Source organism: Homarus americanus, unplaced genomic scaffold (assembly GCF_018991925.1).
Source record: "Homarus americanus isolate GMGI-L3 unplaced genomic scaffold, GMGI_Hamer_2.0 scaffold11022, whole genome shotgun sequence".
NCBI lineage: Eukaryota > Metazoa > Arthropoda > Malacostraca > Decapoda > Nephropidae > Homarus > Homarus americanus.
Window position 1 is genome coordinate 7,661,838 of NW_024737068.1, and position 24,075 is coordinate 7,685,912.

Here is a 24,075-nt window from a genome sequence, read left to right on the forward strand (position 1 = left end):
TCTTGGCCAGGAATAGTTAGTATGCAGTCACTGTCAGAGGCACACTCACTCTCACTACTCACTTGTCAAGAGGCAGAGTGAGTCACTAAGGGTCGGTGGTCGCATTATTAAGCCCTCCGTCTAGGCCAGGTGTCAGCCTCCCACGCCTTAATCAACGAGCAGCTGAGCCACCTGGAAATCTACTCAACGCGTCTTAACTCTCTCTACATTTTACTCTTTTTCTTTTCAAATTATTTTTATATTTTATCTTTTAAAACAAGTTATGTATAGTTACACACACACACACACACACACACACACACACACACACACACACACACACACACATTTGGTAATAGTGTAAAGGCAACTACACAAGACAAGCCTCTAGTGCTACCGGTGATTGCTTCGACCCCTTGATGTTGTCACGAGTTGTTGGCTGACTAAGACGGCCAATTTCACTGCTCGAATAGGTAAAGCGGTCTCGAGTTTATACATGCTGACGATATTGTTGGCTGACGATATTGTTGGTTGACGAGGTTGTTGGATGACGTAATTGTTGGTTGAGAAGATTGTTGGCTGACGAGAAGGGAGAGGAAAACAAGCCGAGATGTATTAAGCAGTCTCTTGCTCACACGGTCATTGTCCTTGTGTCATGATAATAAGAAAGAAATATTATCCCTACTCGACTTCAACAGATGATGGTGGCAAGCATGGTCGGGTTACCTGTAGCAGCTGAGAAGGTTCCCACAGGTAGCCATTAGGTGTTGTTAATTTCTTGCCAGAGGATTATGTCACACTGTTTACTTCAAGGAGGAGGGGGATTCTTACTGCATCTTCCTTATTTTAGGGTGTCGTATTCCTTTCCTTATTTCCTTATTACTTTAGGGAGGTCGTGTTACCCTTTCTTCAAGTTCCCTACTCTAAGACAAATATTTCACGCCCATAGACACACTTTAAATATTTTCTTTCCCGAGTCACTCATCCGCTGATCATACATCATCTGGGCTTCACTTACTGCTAGAGACACAGTTAAAAGTAGGAAATAACGTAAGAGATAAGTATATGAAATATAGGTAATACTTGGAAAGAAGAGAGTAAGGGCGTATAAACTAAGTGACGTACATGATGACAAAGAGAGAGAGAGAGAGAGAGAGAGAGAGAGAGAGAGAGAGAGAGAGAGAGAGAGAGAGTAATACACACACATCTGACAAATTAGTACAAGTAGGAAGGGTCGGAGGATATCAGGAAAAAACTATAAGTGGGGAGAAGGATGTATTGAACGAACTAGGTAGAGTAATGTAACGCTGGGGGGTTGAGATAGCAAGGGATGCCAGGGTCCAGATTCACAAAAGCTCTTACGATGAATAAAACGAGGCGTGTGTGGTCGCAAGCTCGCCTCCAGGGTCACATAAACGAGCCGTGTGTGTGTGGTCCTATGTCAACCCACAGAACGACTGAAACAAGGTGGTCCCATGCTTGCCTCCTGAGGAAATATAAGACGTGTAATGGTCCCGCGCTCTTTATGGTGTACAGAGCGTGTTATCATCCAGGGTCAGGTAATGTTTCGCCCTCTTAACTAATGACTGTTTTGACTGATGACTTTCTTGACTGATGACTGCCTCGACTGATGATGGTATTGTTTAATTATCGCCTCGATTAACCAGAGTACAAGTAGTAGGGTAGTAGTGCTTGTTGGCATCCAGATACAACATGACCATCGTTTCCGTCAACCTTGGTATGGCATCAAATACACCATGAGAATTAATCTTTGAAAATCACAAGCACAACTTCTCGACCTGTATTAGAGTGAATCAATACCTCGAGTTACCAAATTATTGTCGTATACCAAGATCACGACACTTAACATTACCACCTTCGTATTAATTATTGTTTCCGTTATATTCAGATACATTTGGCAGCTCGGAATAACACAGAAGCCATTACACGATAATACAATTACCAAATGTCGTAATCCACTAATGTGTTGGAGCTGACACCCATAATGGCACACTGTTACCTAATAAATGATATTTACTGCATATAATCACCTTAAAGATAACACACCATTGTCGTAGAGGGCAGCATCACGACCTGACTAGTGGTCGTCTCACCACACACACACACACATAATATTTACATAATCCAAAAATTTTGCATAATGACGTCATGAAAGTGGTTGTGACGTAATTAATGACGTATCAAGAGAAAACGTCCAGCTAAGGGAGTTCAATTCTGTTATGTTGACTTATCTACTATGGCTCGGTAGTCTTGACAAAGTAGTGTTTACCTCGAGGAGTGGGTGGTAAAATGTACTGTACCAGGAGGTGGCCACTGAGCATGATTGTGTTATCTCATGTACACACCCAAACACTCATGTATGCTGCATATACACATTCGCACAAACAAACACAACACACAGGTATGCATATATATAAATACACACACACACACACACACACACACACACACACACACACACACACACACACACACACACACAACGGAAACAAACTGCCACTATTACTTCCAATTTCACAGAAGTGTAAACAAGGTACAATATTATTCCAGTAATTCGGCGAACTCTGACACAAGAGGACAAAAATAAGAGCCAGATGTTTGAAAGCGATTTTTTACTCGTGTAAATGTATGACTGTGGAGTTACGGAAGGGGAAGGGGGAGGTGGATGTGGTAGTGGGAAGGGTAAGAGGGTTGGGGGAGTGGTAGGGGGAGGGGGAGTAATACGGGGAGGGGGGTTGTAGGGAAGGGGAGGGAGAGGAATGGGATGGGAGTGGTGAAGGAAGGAGGGTAGAGGATGGGCATAGAAAGAATGGTAGGAGGGGTAAGAGAAGGGTAGTGAAATGTCACTGTCTGCAGTTTAAACCTAAGGGGATTAGATTTGTTTATTTCTGTGATTCTATGTTTGCAAAGCAGTGTGTGTGTGTGTGTGTGTGTGTGTGTGTGTGTGTGTGTGTGTGTGTGTTTACAATTAACGGTTTATTGAAAGAGCATAGCAGCCAGAATTCTGAAAATATACAGTTACATAATTGGGGAATGGGTTTCGATTTACAAATAATATACAAATAACATAAGTGATACACATAAGATACATAATAACTAGTTGGGGGAAAAGCTCAAACTACAGGGCATTTCAACATAATAACAGTGCAAGAAGTAGGATTTACTGGAAGTGAATACACTGGTTTATTACAAGTTATTGATAATTTTTACAATGGTGTGTGTGTGTGTGTGTGTGTGTGTGTGTGTGTGTGTGTGTGTGTGTGTGTGTGTGTGTGTGATGATGATAAACATTAGGATGAGAGAGGTCTTACCTCTATAGACTCTTGTTCCTCACTCAGGCAGGAACAGGGAGAGGGGATAATATTGACAGTAAATAAGAATAGATAAATGAATTAAGGGGAAGAGTTATATTATGAAACATTAATGAGAGAGAGAGAGAGAGAGAGTCTAAAAAAGTTTAAAATGAAAAATGGAATACATTTATGACCCGAATACACTTATACTTGATGTGTATATAAGGTGCGTTATACTAGATCATATTTAGGTGTTTATGACCCAAGCAAACTCATACTTAACACAAGAGGTTGAGGAGGAGGAAAGTATGCAGCGGTGTGTGTGTGTGTGATGGAGGTGTACAGTGGCTTGAGAGATAACACCATTAACTCACTGTATATATTGTGGAATATTTCACTATTGGCTTTACATTATGTATTGAAGGGTTATATAATATGTTCGACGGTCTCTTAGTAATGGCCTTTCAGCTACACTACCCCCAAAGATTGTACTGATAATGTTATCTCGAAGTAACTTTAAAAATCTGTTGTTTATTGTCTGTAAGGCGTTGATTGTTATCTTGTCATATTTTAAGTGATATAGTGTCATACTTCTCAATACGGCCGATCTTAGAGGCTGTGTGAGTCATGGCATAAGAAGTTAAGTGAGGGTGTTTCATACTGTGCTTCACAAGTTCTCTGGCGCTGGTGACGTCTTCCTCTTAAGTGTAAACAATAGTGTGGCTGTGATAACTGTGTGAGGTAATGTGATATTCGATTGTATTATTATTATTATTATTATTATTACTATTATTATTATTATTATTATTATTATTATTATTATTATTATTATTATTATTATTATTATTATTATTATTATTATTATTATTATTATTATTATTATCATCTTTAAATTTACTTATATTTATTTCATTATTATTACCCCAAGTAATCGTCGAAAAAAAATTGACGCTTTAGCCAAGTCGTAAATGTTCACTTAAATCGTAAGTAAAAAAATATATCGAGAGTAGATAAGTTCATACTTACAGGTAAAATGTATATGCAAAATTTAAATACAACAAATATATATATATAAAATTGCAAGTATTATTAGCGAAGATAAAGTCGGTTTGACTCATACATCTGATACAGTAATTGTTATTGATTATAGAATATAAGAAAATAATTCATATGATTAGGTGACAAAATCAATACTGCAGTGAGTTACCCAGGATGCGAACGACGCTCTCCTACCAACCAACCATAACATGTTCGTGATAGTTTAAGGTATAGTAACAATTATAATATTACCTGATCTCATTAGACGTCAGGTGATTTAATACCATCACGTTGACTTAAGAAATATAAACATACAGATTGAATAAAGTTTTAAGAATATATCAAAGGAACTAATTAATGAATAATATATATATAGTAATTTATTCAGTCCCATCTACGATATATCCTGATGGTGCTAATTAAAGGAGTATATAAATTTAATCAACATGAGTCCAGAGTTTCCCATTACAGTAATTGGACAGCTATCATTATTAACAAGGCTGAACATTTCATAGTCTCGCCTGGGAAGCTAACGAACCAATCACAAATTCCGAAGTTTTTTTCCTGGAGCATTTTGATTGGTTCGTGAGTTAGCTATCGGAGTTATACTGGAGTTACAATACAGCTTGTTCTTTTACTGTTAACTTTATATAATAATTGGCAATTTTGTCTTTTTTTTTTTACATGGATTGTCTTTGTCTTCCATAGCGGCTCTTATTGCATTTTGTCTTTTTTTATGTTTTTATCGTATTTTTTTCACATATTTGTTTACAGTTATAAAATACCTTCTTCTCCTCCATATTTGTTTCCCCCTGTCTCCTCTTCCTCTCTGTTTCCTCTTCCTACCTATCTCCTCTTCCCCCTGTCTCCTCTTCCTCCCTGTCTCCTCTTCCTTCCCGTCTTCTCCTCCCTGTCTCTTCCTCCTCCCGTCTGCTCCTCTCTCCGTCTCCTACTCCTTCCCTTTTCCTCTCCCCATCTACCCCTCCTCCCCGTCTCCTCCCTGTCAGTCATGGTGACAGTAATAATATGGGCCACAGCTGAGCCGTTGTGGAGGCCTGGAGGGGTAACTTAATATTCTACCATTATAGAATATGACGTCAGCTGATACTTGTAGTCTCTCTCTCTCTCTCTCTCTCTCTCTCTCTCTCTCTCTCTCTCTCTCTCTTATTTATTTCCTCCAAACCCTCTCAGTATTTATATATCTTAGTTTATTTAATTCTCTTTTGTGTTTGTCTGTCTTTTGTCTGTCTCTCTATCTCTCTAAATTTCAATGGCGAGACGAATAATAATAAGATACACAGGTAAATTAAATTTAACCTAGAATATCCCAATTTAATGAATCCATCGAGCTCCTCAGGTGAGAAAGGTCGACCAGGTATACATCAGGTATTCCTCCGTCTGGATGCCATTGAGTGTCCAGTGAGTCTGTAGCCTAAGGTCACTCAAGAACACCGAGACGTTGGTGTTCCAGCCTCCCAGAGTCTTACCTACCAGTTCATGAGTGTTATCTATCTACTTCTCTGTCTATTATTCACTATTCATCCATCCATCTATTCATCTCTAAATGTATCTCTCCGTCTCAGTCTACATCTGTCTCCTAATTTACTGTATCTCTATCTCTCACAATACCATTACCACTGAGCTTCTATCTCTCACTGTGCCTCCATCTCTCACTGTCTTTCACCAACCACATTTTCTGTTCTCTGGTATAACAAAAGAATGATGTGATGAACAACTTAATTTACGTTGTGTGTTTGACTTTCAGAGTGTGTGTGTTTACCCAGGATATTGTTGAAACTACTGGAGGAGAGAGATAAGAGAGACAGAGATAGGGAAAGAGACAGAGAGACAGAGAGACAGACAGACAGCCAGCCAGACAGACAGACTCACACTCACACTAACACAAACCCAAAGCACACACACAAAAAAAAATCCAATAACAAAATTAATTAACTTTTTACACGATGGTATATAAGAATGTAAGGGGGAGTTTTTTACATCACCACGACACCGGATGGAAAACCCACAATGGAATACGATCCATATTTGATCACCAAGGCACGATGATCCTGACTGATGGCCGCAGTTGAACCATTACAAACATTCGTACGATTTACAGAGTGAAATATTGTATATGTATGTATGTATGTATGTATGTATGTATGTATGTATGTATGTATGTAAGTATGTATGTATGTATGTATGTGTGTGTGTGTGTGTGTGTGTGTGTGTGTGTGTGCGCGCGCTTGTGTGTGTATTTCGTTAATATATGCATGCATCCAAAAAGTGTAGTTCGTTACCTGTGTGTACCTGAATTATGAGTTTTATAATGTCAGCAGTGAGGTCCTTTGTTGTATTATTGTCACCTGTGAGGTCCTTTGTTGTATTATTGTCACCTGTAAGGTCCTTTGTTGTATTATTGTCACCTGTAAGGTCCTTTGTTGTATTATTGTCACCTGTGAGGTCCTTTGTTGTATTATTGTCACCTGTGAGGTCCTTTGTTGTATTATTGTCACCTGTGAGGTCCTTTGTTGTATTATTGTCACCTGTAAGGTCCTTTGTTGTATTATTGTCAGCAGTGAGGTCCTTTGTTGTATTATTGTCACCTGTAAGGTCCTTTGTTGTATTATTGTCACCTGTGAGGTCCTTTGTTGTATTATTGTCAGCTGTGAGGTCCTTTGTTGTATTATTGTCAGCTGTGAGGTCCTTTGTTGTATTATTGTCACCTGTGAGGTCCTTTGTTGTATTATTGTCAGCTGTGAGGTCCTTTGTTGTATTATTGTCACCTGTGAGGTCCTTTGTTGTATTATTGTCTGTGAGGTCCTTTGTTGTATTATTGTCACCTGCGAGGTCCTTTGTTGTATTATTGTCAGCAGTGAGGTTCTTTGTTGTATTATTGTCACCTGTGAGGTCCTTTGTTGTATTATTGTCACCTGTGAGGTCCTTTGTTGTATTATTGTCACCTGTGAGGTCCTTTGTTGTATTATTGTGACCTGTGAGGTCCTTTGTTGTATTATTGTCAGCAGTGAGGTTCTTTGTTGTATTATTGTCACCTGTGAGGTCCTTTGTTGTATTATTGTCACCTGTGAGGTCCTTTGTTGTATTATTGTCAGCTGTGAGGTCCTTTGTTGTATTATTGTCACCTGTGAGGTCCTTTTGTTGTATTATTGTCACCTTGAGGTCTTCTGTGAGGTCCTTTGTTGTATTATTGTCAGCAGTGAGGTTCTTTGTTGTATTATTGTCACCTGTGAGGTCCTTTGTTGTAGTATTGTCAGCTGTGAGGTCCTTTGTTGTATTATTGTCACCTGTGAGGTCCTTTGTTGTATTATTGTCGCCTGTGAGGTCCTTTGTTGTATTATTGTCACCTGCGAGGTCCTTTGTTGTATTATTGTCAGCAGTGAGGTTCTTTGTTGTATTATTGTCACCTGTGAGGTCCTTTGTTGTATTATTGTCACATGTGAGGTCCTTTGTTGTATTATTGTCACCTGTGAGGTCCTTTGTTGTATTATTGTCACCTGTGAGGTCCTTTGTTGTATTATTGTCACCTGTGAGGTCCTTTGTTGTATTATTGTCACCTGTGAGGTCCTTTGTTGTATTATTGTCACCTGTGAGGTCCTTTGTTGTATTATTGTCACCTGTGAGGTCCTTTGTTGTATTATTGTCACCTGTGAGGTCCTTTGTTGTATTATTGTCACCTGTGAGGTCCTTTGTTGTATTATTGTCACCTGTGAGGTCCTTTGTTGTATTATTGTCACCTGTGAGGTCCTTTGTTGTATTATTGTCACCTGTGAGGTCCTTTGTTTATTATTCACCTGTGAGGTCCTTGTCACCAGAGGTCCTTTGTTATTATTGTCACCTGTGAGGTCCTTTGTTGTATTATTGTCACCTGTGAGGTCCCCTTTGTTGTATTATTGTCACCTGTGAGGTCCTTTGTTGTATTATTGTCACCTGTGAGGTCCTTTGTTATATTATTGTCACCTGTGAGGTCCTTTGTTGTATTATTGTCACCTGTGAGGTCCTTTGTTGTATTATTGTCACCTGTGAGGTCCTTTGTTGTATTATTGTCACCTGTGAGGTCCTTTTTTGTATTATTGTCACCTGTGAGGTCCTTTGTTATATTATTGTCACCTGTGAGGTCCTTTGTTGTATTATTGTCACCTGTGAGGTCCTTTGTTGTATTATTGTCAGCTGTGAGGTCCATTTTTTTATTATTGTCAGCAGTCAGATCTTGTGTTATATTATTGTCAACTGTCAGGTTCTGTCAGCCAAATGTGTCCACCATATTTATCCTCAATAAGAAATGTTGGCTACTTCATTTTAGAAGAAAGTTACCGACCGATTCTAAACTAGGTGTTGCAAGACTAGCATTAACGTTCACATTCATTAATATCTAATAAGTTGATGCTACTCTCTAACCTAACTTAACCTAACTTAACCTAGCCTAGCCTAACCTAACCTAACCTAACCTAACTTGCCAGGTCTGCAACTTAGGGATTCTATATACATGAAAATGCATTTCATAGAAATTAATATGAACACAAATATGAAATGATAGTCATAATAATTGTTAGTGTTAATTGGAGTATTAATTATTTGTTATTTTCTACTTATTGGTGATGATTAAAGGTAAACCAGGTGAAATATCCTAATTACCTTTTCTCAAATAACTTATTAATGACAGCATATAGTAAAAAGAAAAAAAAAAAAAAATATATATATATATATATATATATATATATATATATATATATATATATATATATATATATATATATATATATATATATATATATATATATATATATATATGTATATATATATATATATCTATATATATATATATATATATATATATATATATTTATATTTATCAAACTTTTCACCAAACTACTACATAAAGAGATGGAATTGTCACTGTGAATATAGATCATAGTAACATAGCTTCCCCCACATCTTCTCCCGTCGTGTTAGAGTTTGTGTAACGCGGCGGAAAATGTAACAAGTGGGGTAGAATATATGTCTGGCGTCTTGGAGTAGAGAGAGAGAGAGAGAGAGAGAGCGAGCTTCTTCCGGTACTAGAGGACTTCACTGCTATATAATTAACGCCCTTTGCAGTCTTACGTGTCCATCTTGAAACACTACAGCACCTCACCTACAATAGCAGCAGGTGAGGTGAGGTGAGGTGAGGAGTGTACCAGAACGTTAGATTATGAGATTTCCCTATGAATTTCGTCTCCTCATATGATTATTTGGATTTAGCCACCACATGTTCGTTATTGTTTCAGATTAATTCAGTAATTGCATCGTAAGTTATGCTGAAATCTCCCTATAATCACCGGCCAGGTTAGTTACAGGTATTTGGAACCTGATCATAACCCGTTCTCTAATATAATTTGCTCGGTGTTTATTAATAGTTATATAGGTTAATATTCGTTTTTATCCCAATAGATATTTCGGATTTTTTTTCTACCATTATCACTAGAATTCTTTTTTTAGGTTAGGTTAGGTCAGGTCAGGTCAGGTCAGGTCAGGTCACGTCAGGTCAGGTTAGGTCAATTAACAACACAAAAATACCGTAATTTGTTCATGATTACTTATTATTAGCTAAAAAATGACTTATAGGGAAAATTATACGGGATTTGTGAGGAAACGCCTTTAACTAATATTAAGCTTGATAACAGGATGTGATTTTATTACGTATTAAGACAAAGTTTATTAGAAGTTATTAATAATGTTATTTAATATTATTTTGTGAATATTGCTTTTCACAAACGGAATTTTTATGAAAGTATTGAAAATTGTCATGTGATTAGTTGGAGCAATTTGGAGTATGATAATTATTAAAGAAGATTATATTAGTTGATTAGTTAATAGGACTGTCTTTAAGCTTGGCTAGTGTAGGGAGGGACTTGGTATTACTGTGGTTACCTGTGTATGAGAGAGAGAGAGAGAGAGAGAGAGAGAGAGAGAGAGAGAGAGAGAGAGAGAGAGAGAGAGAGAGAGCATTAGCATTGTTATGGTTTAGTACATAATTAAATAGTTGAGACACACACACACACACACACACACACACACACACACACACACGCGTGCAATATTTCCCAGTTCGGTTTAAAATTTAATTACTTTGGGGGTAAATTGACGTTTGATTTCAATATGTGTCAAAATCACGCAACAAAATGCAATTAAATCACCTTGTAAACAAATGACATAATAAAAACACCTGAGCCAACCGCCCTTGTTATTGACCACCAACTTATTACTGCCAAGATAGAGACGAGTTTAACTTTGTATTATAACTTTAATCTGACTAATAAATATGACATCTTTGTTTTTTATTCTGTTTTGGGTTCAGAGATAAATATGTTCAACTGTTCTTAAGTAAAGTTCTTTTAGCTACACATACAGTACAGACATTTACGATGTCGTGTGCTAAGAATAAAAGAACATTAAAATATGACCACAATGTTTAATTTTCTGTACAGCAGAAAAAATAGATAATGAATAATTGGTTGATCATTATGTGTTGTGTGAAAGAACAATAGAACACGACTAAACTTATATATATATATATATATATATATATATATATATATATATATATATATATATATATATATATATATATATATATATATATATATATATATATATATATATATATATATATACAGTATATATATGGAACCAGAGAACACCATAACAAGACTGTGGTGATAACGTGACCAGTATTACACAAGGTTAAGTGACCCAGGTGTGTCACAGCGCCATAATAATAACAAAAGCTTCAACAATAATAACAAGAGCTATTAACAAATAAACAAAACAAGTCACATTCCATCACAGTTTTAATAGTTTAATTTTTATTTTTAGTTTTTGTATTATATTTTTATTTCCGTTAAAGCTTCTATTGATTCTGGCCAGCTGCTCGCCGCTGCTGCAGGAAAACAAAGATAAACAAAACAATATTAATGGTAAGGGAGAGAGAGAGCAGCACGTGAGCTACACTTCCATCTGGTCAACTGTGACGTTTGGTGGCTGGTGGAGGTCACTGATCCAATAACCCACACGGTACACCCGGCCTCCTAACACTACCCTTTTGTTTTATCTTTCCTTCACTGTAAACAAAAACAAAGTAAACACAGCTCGCATAGGTAAACAAAAACATGTTTGTTGATGATCCACCCGGCAGCGACACACTACCATTTTTTTTAGTTTAAAGGAAGAAAAATATTGCAAGCCAACATATAGTTTTTTTTACCTGTGTACATATCAGTTTGTGTTATCAAGATAGAGGAAGATAAATCGTTGTGAAGGTGATGTTGACCAGGAGGACGTCGCCTTCACACACCTCCTTCAGCTGACTCATGATGCTCACAGATGAAAAAGATACACAGATTATTGACTCCTTGTAAATGTTTTAGATTTTTATAGTAGAAAAAAAAAACTTTCGTACGAACACTAACATCAATAAGAATGTGAATAGATTAAACTCTCATAACAATATTATACTGTTATACTGTGAAGTTTCTCTACATTTAACTTAGAAAATTGACTTTATCTCCCCAGTTGTAAAGTTAGGCACCTATTCACGGCAGGGAGGGCTGAGGGTTACCAAGGGCGTGAACCAGTGAACTTTAGGACAGGGGACGAATGCTGTACATACTCGGCCACACTAAAACAAACCTATATAAATCCATAAGGAGAAGTAACAATGTAAAAATATATAATCTCCTGGTAATAATAAAGAAAGTTAGATTAAGTATAGCTCCAATAACTATACTATTAACATTTAAATCTTGAAACACCTGGACGAAATTTTGTATTGTAGTTTGTAATAATTATGTGAAAGGTTGTTACCCGTTCACTCCGTCTTTCTCTCCTAGTTGTGAATTAACCCTCTGAAGACGATGGTTTAAGCTTTGACACTTTAAGGACGATGATTTAAGGTCATAACCCTTTGGCTATAACATCTTAGGAGCAATATAGGACAAATAATAACCCAATGAGAAAGATGGTTTAAGTTATAAATCTTTGAAGGTGATAAATTAAGCTTGATCCCCTTTTTCAGGACCATTCTCTAACCAATAATCCTCATGGGGGGATAAAATTACCGTCGTTAAAGGGCTAAAGACAACAAAAAACTCACTAAAGTACATGAGGGGGACACACGCGCGGCTGAGAGATACGGGGCAGTTGTCCGACCGTAACTTTTCTGAATGGACATAGACGACCATTGGCAAATACGAGGCCTCGGGGGTGATCCCAGGGCAACACCATCAATCCGGAAATAATGGACGCTATTAACCGTGACAACAAAACCAACAGTAACATTTCCCACCGGTTTTAATGGGTTTATTGTCCCCCTCTTCCCTACATTATTACATATATTCTGCTACATTAACTCAATCCCTATTTTTTTTCTCATTTAGATAGAACAATAATGAATAATGCCATACTAACTGTGACCATCACTATCATAATATTTTTCATGCAAATTGATAAATAAAATCACAAATATATTTTATTATTTTTTTTATTACTAAAAAAATATCGAAAAATTTTACTTGCATTTTTTCAGCGAGTTAATAGTACGGGTTGTATCAGGTGATTTTAACGAGTGTAATTAAGGAAGCTATCAGTAACTTTAGTGTTGTTTTAGGATACAGCCTGTAACATAGTCTTTGCCTGTATTAAAGTTTTTTTTAGAATACAGCAAACAAGACAGAGCTTTTAGGGGACTAGAAATTGTAACATAGATATTTTCTGGATTAAAGCCTATAAACTAGAGTTATATATAATGATATTTAGAAAGGGAAAAAGGTTTATAAAAAAAAGTCTGATTATGATATATATTATAACATTGCAGTATTTTTGAGTAATAAATCCGATTATCTATAGAAGGTAGACACAGGTATTCCCCCTTCAACATGCTCATTAACAACCCAGGTAAATAGGCCAGTTAATGACCTTTAATTAAAGTTCCTTACCATTCAAGGGTTACTACTGAACCTAATTATCTGACATGATATTTTTGAGGGCGGCTTCTTGATTAACTTTCCAAGGAGATCTATATTTAGATATTAAAGGATTTCCAACTCAATTGATAGTTTTAAAAGTATGAAGATTATCACCAGAAGTTCTTGAGGGAGAGATTTGATATTCCTTACACTGTTATACTCATGAACATGTTGAAGAAGGAGTTTGGATAATTAGACCTAATACTGAAAGGTCTTTTACCAGGTCGAATTTGTTGAGGGAGTAATATAAGTAGACAGTATACAGGATAAGTATACAGTATAATTCCCTATATATTATCTTGAAGAAAAAATTGAGTGTCATCCCAGCTTGTCTGTACAAAGTAATAATAGTCATCCTATATAAAATCTCCTATTACAGAATTAACACTAATTGTTGAGTAATTCCCCAGCGGCGCCTAAAAGATATATCTAAACTTAATGTGGTTTTCATGGACATTAGGCAGGAAAATGGTTCAGCCAGTTTGATTTTTTTGTCGCAATTGGTATTGAATATCTGGCAGCTGTAACATGCTGCCCGATGCTAACATTAACAGTGGCTGACCTGATACTTATTGTCGAGGGACATAAACTGGTAGGTAGGGCTATGGTGTTTACAGTGTGACTCCAACCACTTATTGTATGGTTGTAGAGGTGATATCTTATTAGGACATTATCACTATTGTATTCTTCTGTGTACGATGGTGAAATTACTTTATTGTGGGTGTCTGTCATCTCGTGGTATTGGCTCTGTTTCCAACTCTTGTTTCGCTCCATATACAGTAAAGGTCACTCCACATGACCAGATCAATATACAGTACACAAAGTCAACAATATGAAAGATTCAAACGTTTACCGCCTCTGGTACTAAGACAGATATACCGAAATCCACTAAACGCTATTCAAAAAGTTAGTCTTATACACACTAACCTAAGAAAGATTCCACCATGCTTATGACAACACAATATATCACCTAACTCTTCCTTCCTCTTTTCCCCTATACAAAGAACCAGAAACAGAAAGTCTTATATTTTTACGACAGTCAAAAGACGAAGTGATAAACCTGCTAATGTTGTTTTGGTTCCGAGAGCTGTGGAGTGAATTGTTGACGAGGAAAATATGTTTTAAGTCATGTGCGGATTCTTTATGCTGTCAGTTGTGGGAGAGTGAGGGAGTATTGACGCTGCTTACTGCTACACGTGGAGGAAAGTGTGTTATGTTTAATTATTGTTTTATTAACATTATTACACCCCGTCAATATGTTGTTACCGTACTTTAATAATCGACCATAATAACCCTTATTATCACAACCGTTGCTCAAAATAATTTTCATAACGCAATAATCATCCATAACCACTATTATCACAACATCAAAGAAATTAAGTACAACAAACATAGCAAGCAACCATAAAAATTATTACCATCACTATCACAAGATCTATCACTACCAGAACAACCACCACTACCATAACAATCACCACTACCATGACAACCACCACCACCACAACAACCACCATTACCATAACAACCACCACTTCCACATCAACCAAACCACCACAACAATCATCACTACCACAGCAAATACCACCAATGCCATAACAGATATAACTACAACCACCTCAACAACCACAACAACCACTACCGCAACAGCCACCACTACCACAACAACAACCACAACCACAACAACCACCACTACTCACAACAACCACAACGCCCACCACTACCACAGCAACCATCACAACCACAACAACCATCACTACCACAACCACCACCAGTACCACAACAACCATCACTACCGCAACAACCACCACTAACATAACAACCATGACCACCACAACAACCACAACAACCACAACAACCACAACAGCCATCAATACCACAACAACCACCACTACCACAACAGTCACAGCCACAACAACAGCCACCACTACCACAACAACCACCACTACCACAACCACAACTACCACAACAGCCACCACTACCACAACAGCCACCATAGCCACAACAACCACCACTAACACAACAACCACCACTAACACAACAACCACCACTAACACAACAACCACCACTAACACAACAACCACCATAGCCACAACAGCCACCACTACCACAACAACCACCACTACCACAACCACAACTACCACAACAGCCACCACTGCCACAACAGCCACCATAGCCACAACAACCACCACTAACACAACAACCACCACTACCACAACAACCACCACTACCACAACCACAACCACCACAACAGCCACCACTACCACAACAACCACCACTACCACAACCACAACTACCACAACAGCCACCACTAACACAACAACCACCACTAACACAACAACCACCACTAACACAACAACCACCACTAACACAACAACCACCACCACTAACACAACACCACCACCTAACACAACAACCACCATAGCCACAACAGCCACCACTACCACAACAACCACCACTACCACAACCACAACTACCACAACAGCCACCACTGCCACAACAGCCATACACAACAACCACCACTACCACAACAACCACCACTACCACAACAACCACCACTACCACAACCACAACTACCACAACAGCCACCACTACCACAACAACAACCACCACCACCACAACCACAACTACCACAACAGCCCCACTAACACAACAACCACCACCACTACCACAACAACCACCACTACCACAACCACAACTACCACAACAGCCACCACTAACACAACAGCCACCACAGCCACAACAACCACCACTACCACCACAACCATCACTACTCACAACAACCACCATTACCACAACAGCCACCACTACACAACAGCCACCATAGCTACAACAACCACACTACCACAACAACCACCACTACCACAACAATCATCACTACCACAACAACCACCATTACCACAACAGCCACCACTACACAACAGCCACCACAACACAACAACCACACTCCACAACAATCATCACTACCACAACAACATTATTACACAACAGCCACCACTACCACAGCAATACCACTACCACAACAGCCACCACTACCACAACAACCACCACTACCACAACAACCTACACCACAACAACCACCACCATAAAAACCATCCACCAGGTAAAAGCCACAGTAACTATTTAAGAGAAAGAGAACTTTGAGAGACACTTGATATGTGAGATAAATTGGTCTTCTCCATCTGGCCAGGTAAGTCGATGCCAATTTGTGAGTTTCTCTCTTCTGTTGACATTGTGTTGAAGTGACTGTGGTGGACTGTGGTAGTGACTGTGGTAGTGACTGTGGTAGTGACTGTGGTGGACTGTGGCGGTGGACTGTGGACTGTGGTAGTGACTGTGGTGGACTGTGGTAAGGAGAGAGGTGGTGGACTTTGGTAGTGGACTGTGGTGGACTGTGATAGTGAGTGTGGTTGTGACTGTGGTGGTGGACTGAGGTAGTGACTGCGGCGGTGGACTGTGGTGGACTGTGATAGTGAGTGTGGTTGTGACTGTGGTGGTGGACTGAGGTAGTGACTGTGGCGGTGGACTGTGGTGGACTGTGATAGTGAGTGTTGGGTTAGGTTAAGTAAAGTTTGGTTAGGTTAATTTAGATTAGGTTCGGTTAAGTTAGGTCCAATTATGTTAATTTATGCTACACAAAAGAAATACTCTATAAGGTAATGGCAATGTTAGACAAATACTCAGGTGTAGTAGACAGTGTTTGCTGTGTGTTGCGCCTCTCACTGCTGCCCACACACTAAACTACTTACACACGTCATTAACTTTTACAAATTGGAGTTTCTAGTTAAAGCGAGTGTGTGTGTGTGTGTGTGTGTGTGTGTTTGTTGCGGGTATGTCTATGCGCCATTGTTTGTTTTAGTATTGTTGTGTTAGTGTGTACGTGTAGGTGTATGTGTTTGTATATGATATAGGAAGGAATATAATTAGGATGTTATATGGTCGACTTTTTCTCCTGTCACCCCGTATACTGTTACCTCCCTCTCCCTCTGTCTCTATTTCCCCTTTCCCTTCCCTGTCTTCTCCACTCTCTCTATGCCCTCTTCTCACGGAAACAAAAAGGTGAGATCAGGGTAAGGGTCTTCTCCTGGCTCTGAAGTATCACCTGGGACAACAACAACAACAAGTGGGCCCTCCACACCTTACCTCTGATAGAACAACACCTTCACCACTAGGGGGTAGTACACCTCTACACCCAGAGGGGAACCAGCAAAATACACCCCAACACCGGCGGGGGCACCAACAAGTATTCAGTATTCCCCCTATCCCCCAGAAGAACAAGCAAGTATGCCCCGTCGGCAGGCACCATCCAAGGACCCCCCCCGAGGCCATAAGCGGTAGTTCACCACAGTTACACTCAGGAAGTAAATGGTCCTCCTCAACATTTCTTGAAACATTTTTCTTCTGTTCGTAAGAAAAACATTCAGTATAGATTTTTCACTTACTTGTGTACTCGAGTGTTGACGGTGTGGCAACGTGTCGTGGTATTTGGTATTCACGACACGACAACATTACCTCCAAGTTGCTCTGAAATTCACAGTTTGTGTTTTTAGTTTCACACAATGTTATACCACAAGAGTTAGCTTGTTTATGTTGTTGTTAAGAGTAGTGTTGCTGCCTCACCTCCTTCTCTCTTGTGGGTCACCTGTGTCATGACTACCTGTGACCCTTGTCCTCACTTGGTGCACGTGTTACACACACACACACACACGCGCACACGCACACGCACACGCACACGCACACGCCTATGTGACCTCACACAGTATGGCAAGAGACCAGCCCGGACCATCAGCTGTAAACAATAATAATTTGTTTGTTCAATTTATTCATTTTCCTTCTCCTTTCAGTAATGAAAGCTTTTGTTAAACGACCCACCCACCCCATGTCTTTGCAGGTAATAAGTCATTTTTGTCTAATGTATATTTTCAGTCTTTGGGCTGCAGAACTTTTTCAATAAACCGTTAATTATTATTATTATTATTATTATTATTATTATTATTATTATTATTATTATTATTATTATTATTATTATTATTATTATTATTATTATTATTATTATTATTATTATTAGTATTATTATTAGTATTATTATTAGTATTATTATTAGTATTATTATTAGTATTATTATTAGTATTATTATTATTATTATTATTATTACACACACACACCTGTACAAGTATAAAACCAAATATACCAGTACAGGTTTTACACCCACACACACCTGTACAGGTGTTACACCCGCACCTACAGTGGCAGATCATGTATAAAAGTAGGAAGAGTCTTTGAGAGATGACGTCATCTTGTGTGTTGTTATCGTCCTGCTTCTGTTCACACCATAACATACACCTGGTTCATTAGTCCTGGCTTGTGTAGGTAATAATCTACAATTTACAGCATATTACTTGTTCCTCAAACATGCTCGAGATAGTATCAAGAACCAGCTGCTGCCGCCGTCCTAATTGACCTATTCAACTGATGTCTGAGCTGGTCCACACTCTTACTACATCATAGTCCTTATTTAGCTTTTAATAACAACAAAATTAATGGGACCTTCATTATTCTATAAATATATCTAAATTAATTTTAACACTCAGACGCTCAAGTTGTCCAGTTTTTATTTTATTTTACATTTAAGTCATCTATCTGTTCACTGCCAGTACCTAATATTTATATCTTTATCATCTGCTAACCATATTTCCGTCACAAGAAATCGACGTACAAAAATTTTTCAATATTCTGTCATTAACTCTTTCCTTCCTGGTTTTATTCCCACTCAGACCAGATGATAGATTCAGGTGAACAGTAATACCATCGAGTATCTCACCTGTGATATAATTACCGTGGTATAATTACGGATAACAGCTGATGCGTTGTTATTAATGAGAGGAACATTGTGAGTGCGTGTTTTATGACATGATGTAAGCATGTGGTCGTTATGGGGAGTGTTATAGCCAGAGTGCTTTATGGCTGGTGCTGCGAGATTGGTGTTTTTCCAAAGTCTTTGCCAAAGGAAAATAGATAAACGAGAGAGAGGGAGAGAGAGAGAGAGAGAGAGAGAGAGAGAGAGAGAGAGAGAGAGAGAGAGAGAGAGAAACGCTGGCAGTAATCTTATCCACCACAACAACTGGATAATATTAGATCTAGGAGAATGTGAATCCAATAATTGCATTACCTTCTGTTTATGGTTAACTGCTTCATATATCAGACTAGTATGTGTACTGTATTCTTGTTGTCAGTCCATTGGTAAGATATACCTTATACACATAACGACGTATAACCATTCCTAGCTGGACGTGAGATGCAGGTTAGCGATGTTCATTAGACGCTCAAAGATAATATTCAAAGCAAATTTGTCGACGTTAGTAAGAAGGATGAGATAGTTTGGTCATGTGGTGTAGCAACAAGAGTTAGAGGCGATCAGAGTAGCCTGGAATGAGACGATTGGACGTGGTAGAGTAATGTGAATAGTCGTGTGAAGAATCGTGGTTGAGAGAGAGAGAGAGAGAGAGAGAGAGAGAGAGGCGCAAAATACCAAGCTGTAAGTGGGAAAGACTTGAGACTGAGGAATGTGGATACGATTAAGAAAGAATAAGAAGGAAGAAAGAAGAAGAATTAACTGTTGTGTTGTCATGATCAAAACTTGTAAAGATAAGTGGGGGGGGGGTTAGTTAATTGTTGTGTTCTCGTCAATTTGAACTCATATTTGTTTTTGAAGGCGTGGGATATATAGTCTGTTAGAGCCTCTTGTGCCAGACAACACGAACCTGGGATTTAAAAGATCTGGTGAAGGGATATAGTAATAGTGTCTTTTGTCTATTGTTCTCAAGTTAATAATGACCGGGGAGTTTGTTAGCCAATAGGGATCAGTTAATAAGTACTAGGCAGGTTATCTAAGTTACGAAGTTTGGTAATATAATGACTCTCTGGGGTCAGGACAATAGCTCACCGGACAAAACTCACCGGAAAAAAACTCACTCAACCTAACCCTAACTGGTGAATTTTTGTCCAGTGAGTTTTTGTTAGTGCACCAGACCCTCCAGCACTTGCCACTGAAGGCAGGAGCTGAAGGAATTGTGTGCTAGAGTCTGGTGTTACGAGACGTACTTTATTTTTACAAACTTCTCTCCTACACTCTCAGTAACCCCTGTCTCATTAATTATTAACATCTATCCGCAAATAATATTAAGACTATGAAAATTGGATTAATATTTAAGACATACCAAAGGTAAGAAATCAGGGGTCAGTTATATGATACTCATTATATATACAGTATTATATTTCTTATTGTATAACTGATCAAATCAACATTAATTTTATGACGGTAAATTGATAACATATATTGCATCAGAGGTCAAAGGTCAGGGGAAAATATCCTCATTGTTATGATTATCAGGACAATATAAAGTGCACAGAAATATTTCAGTGGTCCTATTACGAAATCCCTGAATAGAGTGTAAGTGATGATACTGTTGGTGATTACTCTGGCTCAATACAACCTGAGGAAGTTTCATTATGAATTGATTTATACTTTATGATATTGTATTATTATTAAATTTTTATTCTCTTTGTCTTTATGGATATATTGTGCATTAATCTTTAACAACCAAACATCAACAGTGCTAAGAGATACCGTCAGACAGTAGTTTTTGTTTTAACTCTCTCCTTCTTGTGTTAACATCGTTGGTCAGTGAGTCAATTTGGTGACTCATTACTAAAGGTCAGAGGTCCAGTGTTTTATAATAATAAAAATAATAATAATAATAATAATAATAATAATAATAATAATAATAATAATAATAATAATAATAATAATAACAATAACAATAATAACAATTATAACAATAATAACAATAATAAACATGAATTAGTTTTCGAAGACAGTGCTAACACAACGGACCACACCCGTCCTCCACCGAGATACACCGCTACGAAAGTCTACGGATAAGACCATCCATGTTTCACTTACTCATGGCGGGTTACACATACAAGGGCAGCCTGACGTGTGTTGTAGGAAAACACACACACACACACACATACACACACACACACACACACACACAATATTACTACGTCAATTTTTATACTGAAATCATTGTACATGCAATACGTGAATGAAAAGTTATTGAAGATGTATATTACCTCATGGGTGCCTCAGAACATTATATTTCATTCATAACACAGGATTCATCTAACATTTTAGCTGTGAACGACGATACAAGACCTGAGCTATTGTATTAAATGTTTACATGGACTTAGAAGATATGTTGCGAGGATTTTTTTAAACTATTTCCTCGAGCAAACACGGACGTTGATGAAGACCAGCTGGGTAAATAGTGTTGCTCCTGCATCGTGTTTCACCTTGCGTTGCGGCACCTGGGGTCATACCATGGATTTTGTTCAAATTTCATACAAAGGTACTAATTCACATGCTAATTAAGTTCACAATTAATAAAAATCGAGCAATTAGTGTTGATTAATGACCTCTGAAATTATTAAAAATATTTAGAATATTGAAAAACTCAATTACGTTGTGCCAATTAGTATTTAATCGCATTTATATACAGTTCTTAAAAAAATGTAGACTATCTTTACTACATATGCATGTTAGTTTTTATTTTCATAAAAAATGTCGTTTGAAATGAAACATTTTCTTGGTTTAATGGTTGATGCAATGTGCTTGTTTTGAGTTGATATTTTCCTACGTACATATAATACATATAAATTTACTTCATAGACTTTCTTGAGGAACAGTGACGAAAAAATAAATTCTGTGTGTATGTTTTGTTGTGCGTGTGTGTACGTTGTTTTGTGCGTGTATGTGTTTGTGTGTTCATGTGTGCGATGCGCGTGTTTGTATTTGTGTGTGCGTGCGTGTGTATACTTGAGGCCATAACCTCCCCCAACACAAGCGGCTAAGTTGTGTCGCTTCTCATCCAGGCTAAAGTGTCCTTCATCCTCTGGTAAACACTGAACACATTTTCCCGGAAGAGCAACGCTTCCTTCTCTCTCTCTCTCTCTCAGTCCTATTTACAAAAAAATAAAGGGAATATCTCTTTCCGAGAGCAGCGTTCATCTTATTCAACTTTTCCACTTTGGCTCCAAGATCAGAGGAAGGGAGTCCCCATATCTTATAAATAACAAAACAGAGGAACATTACATTATTCCAATGGTGCTTTAACTAACTCTTAGTGAGAGGAAAGGATATACAATGCAAATCAGGTAGAATGACATAAAGAGAGACGAGTATTAACAATTGTAGAAGGTCTGAGAATTTGGAGAGTTATGAAAAGCGTACTGAATGTCAAACAGGTTACTGAGTCTCAATTTCACAGTTTCCCCTGTAGTAAATGGGAAGGAAAAGGTGGAAGGAAACTCTCAGACGTTATTAATCTTGAGAAAATCATAAAACACTGGACTTCTGACCTTTTGTAATGAGTCACCAAATTGCCTCACTGACCAACGATGTTAAGGAGAGAATTAAAAAAAACTACAGTCTGACGATGATGTTTGGTTGTTAAAGAGTAATGCACAATATATCCATATAGACATAGAGAAGAAAAATAAAATAAAAATATAAATATCATAATGTATAAATCTAATCATAATGAAACTTCCTCAGGTCGTAATAAGACCACCGAAATATATATATCTGTGCAACTTTATAGTGTCCTGATAAGCATAACAATGAGGATATTTTCCAATGACCTTTGACCTCTGATGCATTATATGTTTGTTATGAATTTACCGTCATAAAATTAATATTGATTTGAGATATGAGTCATACAGTAATATCATAAATGGAATATATGTTAACCTGTGAAGTCTTCTTTTATATTGTATTCAATAGATATAAATTTTTAGTATGCCCTATTTTGGTTCACTTGTCTCTCAGTGGCTAGCCCCTTAAACAAATCCAGGGAAATTTCTTGTAGTTTACCTGATTTTATTTGTTTTCATTTGTTTTTCCCTCTCTCACACACACACACACACACACACACACACACACACACACACACCTGTATATCATACGTCGGGCTGCCCTTGAATGTGTTAACCGCCATCATGAGTAAGTGAAACCTGGATGGCGTTGTCCGTAGACTTTCATCTTGTTGTATCTGTTCGACGGTCGTGCTCCGCTCTGTCCGTAGCCATTTACAACCTCATTCATGTTTACTATTATTATTATTATTATTATTACTATTATTATTATTATTATTATTATTATTATTATTATTATTATTATTATTATTATTATTATTATTATTATTATTATTATTATTATTATTATTATTATGTATGTACATTATTATTATTTATTATTATTATTATTATTATTATATTTATTATTATTATTATTTATTATTATTATTATTATTATTATTATTATTATTATTATTATTATTATTATTATTATTATTATTATTATTATTATTATTATTATTGTATTATTATTATTATTTATTCTTATTCTATTATTATTATTATTATTATTATTATTGTTATTTATTATTATTATTATTATTATTATTATTATTATTTATTGATGTTTATTAATTACTATTATTATTGGTATTTATTTATTATTATTATTATTATTATTATTATTATTATTATTATTATTATTATTATTATTATTATTATTATTAGTAGTAGTAGTAGTAGTAGTAGTAGTAGTAGTAGTAGTAGTATTAGTAGTAGTATTTGTATTAGTATTATTTTTATTCACGCCT

At 37.1% G+C, this 24,075-nt stretch overlaps 1 protein-coding gene across 1 annotated transcript; it reads right to left on the minus strand.

Annotated features, from left to right (window-relative positions):
* Positions 1–372: 372 nt before the first annotated feature.
* Positions 373–23,406, minus strand: LOC121873067 (putative uncharacterized protein DDB_G0293878). Its single transcript, XM_042376384.1, has 3 exons — positions 23,362–23,406; positions 6,642–8,126; positions 373–558 (listed from the first exon to the last, which is right to left on the minus strand). The coding sequence occupies exons 1-3, from the start codon at positions 23,404–23,406 to the stop codon at positions 373–375; spliced, it is 1,716 nt and encodes a 571-aa protein (XP_042232318.1).
* Between the last annotated feature and the right edge of the window lie 669 nt (positions 23,407–24,075).

Excerpts from the sequence above, each read along its gene's own strand:
- LOC121873067 (XM_042376384.1), bottom strand. The coding sequence starts at position 23,406 with ATGGCGGTTAACACATTCAAGGGCAGCCCGACGTATGATATACAG. Across the intron at positions 8,127-23,361 it reads GCCCGACGTATGATATACAG|GACCTCACAGGTGACAATAA; the intron begins GTGTGTGTGTGT and ends TAATAAACAAAG. Across the intron at positions 559-6,641 it reads TTATAAAACTCATAATTCAG|CCAACAATCTTCTCAACCAA; the intron begins GTACACACAGGT and ends CCTTCTCGTCAG.